Genomic DNA, 6000 nt, shown 5'->3' with positions numbered 1-6000 from the left:
CTAATGGAATAAATTACAAAATCTTATATTTTATGGAGATTGCACTGTCTAATTCTTATCAACTTTACGTATGATGACGGGGGCACATCTCAAAACTTGTCCAGCTTTTACTTTCATAATTCTTGGATTTATGTGGAAATTATGACACAAAATGTCAACTTTTCCATATGACCTAGGGTACTATTGTGCCTGCCAGACTACTCAAAGAATGTACAAGGTCACACTTATAGAAATAAAAGTTCACATGGTCTATGACATGGGGGAACAACCATGTTTAAATTTCATTTGGGAGGAGCATTGGCTTTAGAGAAGAGCCGTTGTGGTCTCGAAATGCTCTGCTAATCTTCAGGAGATGATTGAAACATGCAAACTCGCTCTTAAGCCACTCATCATAATCGTAACAAACTCACTGGTTTTAACTGCAGCTTTATTTTAATACAACTGATTCAACATAAACAATTCTCTTTCAAACTTTTAAAAACAAACACAATTTATAGTTAACAGCAATCATGTGTATACAAAAATATAAAGTACAAAATTTGTTAAAACATAAATCAATAGAATTTTCCTTCTTTTTACAGCAAAAGTATCATCAAAGAATTTGTGAGATAAATTAACGATTTAAATAAATTTTTGGGTTGAACAAAGACAAATTTACTTAAAGGCAGTGGACACTAGTGGGCTCAGAGTTTCGCCTCGTGAAATGGAACAGTCCAAATTTTACCTTGCGATAATATTCCTTCCATTCCACGAACTAAAGCCACTCAATGTTTGTTTTATATAACTGATATATACATAGATCCTTGTCATTTGATGTATTTTAAAAGTATAACATGAAAAATCACACAAATTACTGACAACCAGTAACGGCGTAGCGGCAACAATGCACAAATCGGATCACAACCTTTTGCACAGGTGCTCCTTTGTTTTAGCAGTGGCGCGGCGGCGCTGTACTGCTCAAAAACATTGGGAACAAGGATGATCCTAGCTGTTGAATGGGAAATCCTATTCCCCATGGGCGAATAGGTCTTTTTGATCGCCGGTGCGGAAGGGAGTAATAGTGAATGTCACTTGAAGTAAGTTCCACCAATCAAATGACAAGGATCTGTAATCAGTTATATAAAACAGGCTATCAGGACCCTTGAAGGAACCATGGTCCTTGGGCTGTTACGGCTATCTTTGATCATCCTCATCATCATAGTATGACGACTATGATGGCTGATGACTAGCCACAACAGCCCAACAAGGCAGGCTAGCGGTCTCCCTATTTTGTCAATACCTTTGTAAGGCTGCCAGTCAGAAGCCATTCAGGGCGAGTGCTGTGTAGCCAGGGATCACATTCAAGTTAACGGTACAGCTTGGGAAGCGAAAGCCAGGGGATATTCATTTTAAAGATCAAGAAGAAGAAAAAACACAAGGGAAACTGATTGAGTAAATATTCCCACAGTCAGTTATAGCAAGTCAAACCCTTCAACTTACAGAAAGACTAATTTAACAAAGACTATCTTTTCATTGCATAAACGGTACCCTCCAAATGAAGATCCTTCAATAGACCATTAATGTGTGATGCTGCCACCATCTTGATTATGTTCCTTACATCCAATAACAGTAATGAATGCTAATATTCATTGTACAAAAAGGAACCAGACTGTTTCTCCATTCAGCCTCAGTTTTGGTAACACTGGTTTGAATGGGAGAAAAGATGGAGGCGCCATGACAAAGGTCTGTATCATGGTTCAAATGATGAATGGTTTTAAATAATAGATACACCTGAACATCAGCAGACTATCGAGACAATTGCTATGCTACATGATTTGGGCAAGCTTTTGCATAGTTCTAGTTTAAGATATCAATATAAACCACAAGGGAAACTGACTGGGTAAATTGAATTTAGGTGCCATGACAAAGGTCTGTATCATGGTTCAAATGATGAATGGTTTTAAATGATAGATACACCAGAACATCAGCAGACTATCGAGACAATTGCTACGCTACATGATTTGGGCAAGCTTTTGCATAGTTCTAGTTTAAGATATCAATATAAACCACAAGGGAAACTGACTGGGTAAATTGAATTTACCCTTTAAGAGACGGTGAACACCCATACACAATTCTGAATGGATGTGTATGGCACAATGGCACCTGGGTTTGCTCATCTAGAGGTTGCGACACAAAAACTTGCCCAAAAACATCTGATATGGCAACTGTCTCTTTATTCTGAGGAATTAAAATTTAAGTGGTTTAATAAAATCTCCAAAATGGCTTAATGAATAGTTGGCGACTGCGCTATATTCTGACAACCCTAAGTTCCGACAACACCCCCCCCCCTTGCAATTTGACATGATAGGTTAGGAATAGGAAAAAACACTTTGTGTGGCAAAACATATGGGTGTCAAAACATAGGTGTGTACTGTAACCGAATAGTTGGCCAACTGATTGGCGAACGTTAAAGACACTGGACACTATTGGTAATTGTCAAAGACTAGTCTGCACAGTTGTCTCAACATATGCATTAAATAATAAACCTGTGAAAATTTGAGCTCAATCGGTCGTTGAAGTTGCAAGATATTAATGAAAGAAAAAAACACCCTTGTCGCACCATGGTTGCACAAAGTTGTGTGCTTTCAGATGCTTCATTTCGAGACCTCAAATTATAAATCTGAGGTCTTGAAATCAAATTCGTGGAAAATTACTACTTTCTCAAAAACTTCGTCACTTCAGAGGGAGCTGTTTCTCACAATGTTTTATACTATCAACCTCTCCCCATTACTCGCAATAAAGAAAGGTTTAATGATAATAATTATTTTGAGTAATTACCAATAGTGTCCACTGCCTTCAAGAAAAGTACATGGGATATTGCTATCCCCTAACAAGGGGATACATCAGAGAACCATCCCAAGAGCTCATTGTAGGGGAGTCCACATGTCACACCAATCCAACATCGACCCACTTTCGGCTGACCCAGATTCGGTGACCTTGAGTTTGTTGTTTACTTATAAACATTGCATTGTTGTTTTCACTCATCGTGAGTTAGAACTTCTGGTTGATAAGTCGTTATTCCCAGAGATTCCCTTCTTTTGTGCCTGGAATGAATGAATTGAAGACAAGTTTAACAACAACACATTGGAAGGTATAACACATACAAAACAGTTGCCGGAAGTGTAAGCACTTTATGTAAATGTAATCCACCACATACATAAACTGACAAACCTGTAGAAGTTTGAGCTCGATCGACCATCTGGATCTTGAGAAAATAGTGAGAAACCGGTTACGGATTTTGCATTGAATCGATTGAAACAAAACATTAACAAAACAAAACTCCAAACTGGAAACTAGTTTTATCACCAAAAAGACAAAACTACAGGTTTGGACAATGAGTGGACTATTTCTTTCTCTATGTCTTTCTCTCTTTGCTTACTTCCTTTAACAAAATTTAAACGCTAAAGGAGAATTTGAGAAAGTCTGAATATCATGAAAAGTGGATTGGGGTTTCAGGCCCTACCTGACTGCGTGTTTTTTTTACTGCAATAATTCTCTTGGGTTTTCCTCCTACATCTGAAACTTAAACATCCTTCCTTGTCTTCTCTTCGTAGTGTTCTTGGCTTGTACACTGATTAAGTTCAATTTTTTTTTTAAGTCCTTGGTCTCACAACAAGAAATATTAAATGAAATAAAAATAAACAAAATTGAACGAAAAGGTGGTGGCTCTAAAAACAAAAACAAAAAATTGTGAGATTAGGTTTTTTTTCTTTTCCAGAATTAAATTCTACATTCCTTTCTTACTAGGATTCTTTGAAGCAGATTGCTCTCGGCCGATATCTTATCCTCGTTCCAGAACTGCTGTAGTCGATCCTTGTCTATCTCCAAGCCTTCTGATACATAGACAGCAATGTCGGACAGCTGGAGCACCAGTCTGCGCATGTAGAGCTCCACATTACGATGGGCGTCGTTGTCCATGGTCCATACCCTGTGATGATGCTGCTGCTCATAGGGTACTAGTGGCTTCTGTTTTTTCCTGTGTGGATAAAACATGGAGATTTTCTTATAAGAAGTGAAGAAGCAAAGCGTATTTAGGGCTTGAATTCAAGCCCTGGGCCAGTAAACTCATGACTGGACCGTGTTTTTGAGCAAATATGTCTATGCCAGAAGAATAGTCTTTATTGAAATACACAATTTGAGAAACATTACTGACAGTAACGCTTCTCAAATTCAATTTTGAAGCATACAAACTAATACCTTTTTACATAACTTTGTTGTGAAACGTTTTTAAAAATGCTTTTTAAACTAACTAAGCTGCCGCAGGCTTCTTGCCAATTATTTTTTATCGTTATGCGTTTTAAAAAATACCTTCCCTTTAGGCCATACTAATGACCACAATGGAAAAGCAACACTTATCAAAAATGTATACTGCAAAAACTAATAATTCAACATTTCATGTGAGCTTAACAACTCAAGCAAAAAAGAACAACAGCTTTATTGAGCAACATGGTTTTTTAACTGTTCCCTTTCAACAACAAGACATATGAGAAATATTTACCCATCCAAGTAAGCCTCGTGGACTCTCCGTCTTAATTTAACTGAACTATAGTCAACAAACTGCAAGATGTCAACAGAGTTGTATTTCTGAAAAAAATAAACCAAGACAAACAATTTACTTATGACAAGAGTTTGAAAGTTTCTAACAAGTGCACACGCAAACTTGGGAGCCAATCATCGTTGTTTTTCAGTACATCCATACCATGGGTTAGTAATGAGAGGTATCGATACAGCGTGCTGCCCAAAGATCTTTTCAAAAATACCAACTGCGCAAGCGCTAACTACTGAGTGAGGTGCATGCCGGTCTAGCTAGGTCAAACTTGATCGTAGCTAGACCAGCATGCACCTTATTCTACGCCTAAGACGTGCGCACCATAAGGTAGAGAGGCTGTGAAACTATTGTTGCCCAATACAAAATGGCAGCCATTTAAAAAAAAAAAAAAACTCACTTCAGTACAATATGTCAGGATACCGATATGTCCCTTGGCCATTGACACCAGGGCTCGAGTCAAAATAGTTGACCTTTAGTTAACCATGGTTTGCACTTGCTATATGTTGCCGATAAATACAAAATGGCTGCCATTTAAAAAAAAAAAAAAAAAAAATGTCTACAAACTCACTTCTGTGTATGTCAGGATACCGATATGACCCTTAGCCATTGACACCAGTACGGTTGCTCTCTCAGCCAAAGACTTCTTCAGTTTGGAGCCTCCTTGATGGATCTCCACGGCGTACGACATGATCTGAAAGCTGGTCTCCATAGAATACACCCGTACAGTGCCTAGAACGCATGCGATGATGTACATAGTACCAGTGACTCCAACTATGGGAGTCATCTGCGAGACCAAGGAAGGAAAGACAATGACTTGAATATTCAAGTACTCCAAATTTAAAAATCAGAGAAACTGAACTTAAGTTTTTAGGCTTTACATGATGGTGGATCGTCATTAAGTTATTTTATTTTTGGTTTACAGGGGCCAATTTCACAAGACTAATGACAAGTCCTAGTCCTAGGAAATATTAAAAACATATGGCTAGTCCTAAGTAAGATAAGACGAGTCTTAACTATTTGTGAAATCCAGCCCAGCTGCCTTTAGCTACTTGGCAATCCCAGTGATCTAGCGGTAAGACATCTGGGGTCGATTTCACAAAGAGTTAGGACTCGTCTTATCTCAAGTTAGGACGAGTAACCTAACTTAGGATTAATCTTAAGGTCTGCATGCTACAGTACAGGGTTGGGACTCGTCCTAAATCCTAAGATTAGTCTTAAAGTTAGGAAGAGTTTTGTGAAATCGACGGCAGCTCAAGAATGGAAAAGGCTGTAGGTTTGAATCCCACCTGAGTAATGCACGTGGATTTTGTTCACAGGAATGGAACAAAAAATGAAAGACCCCTTTTTTCTTAGAATGATGTCATGAGATGTTTAGAATGTTGCAAATTTTGCCCAGAAGTTTATCAACTGCA

At 38.1% G+C, this 6000-nt stretch overlaps 1 protein-coding gene across 1 annotated transcript in view; it reads right to left on the bottom strand.

The window, feature by feature from the left end:
• Positions 1-415: 415 nt before the first annotated feature.
• Positions 416-6000, bottom strand: part of LOC139945148 (uncharacterized) — a 49001-nt gene continuing 43416 nt past the window's right edge. The window contains exons 24-27 of the mRNA XM_071942427.1: positions 5157-5372; positions 4538-4623; positions 3784-4015; positions 416-3083 (exon numbers count right to left, since the gene is read on the bottom strand). Of these exons, the coding sequence (XP_071798528.1) occupies positions 3021-3083; positions 3784-4015; positions 4538-4623; positions 5157-5372 (597 nt within the window). The 3' untranslated portion in view covers positions 416-3020. The remainder of the gene's footprint in view (positions 3084-3783; positions 4016-4537; positions 4624-5156; positions 5373-6000) is intronic.

This window comes from Asterias amurensis, chromosome 12, assembly GCF_032118995.1.
Source record: "Asterias amurensis chromosome 12, ASM3211899v1".
Taxonomy (NCBI): Eukaryota; Metazoa; Echinodermata; class Asteroidea; order Forcipulatida; family Asteriidae; genus Asterias; species Asterias amurensis.
Note: the sequence above shows the minus strand (reverse complement) of the source record. Positions and strands in the feature narration are given on the sequence as shown.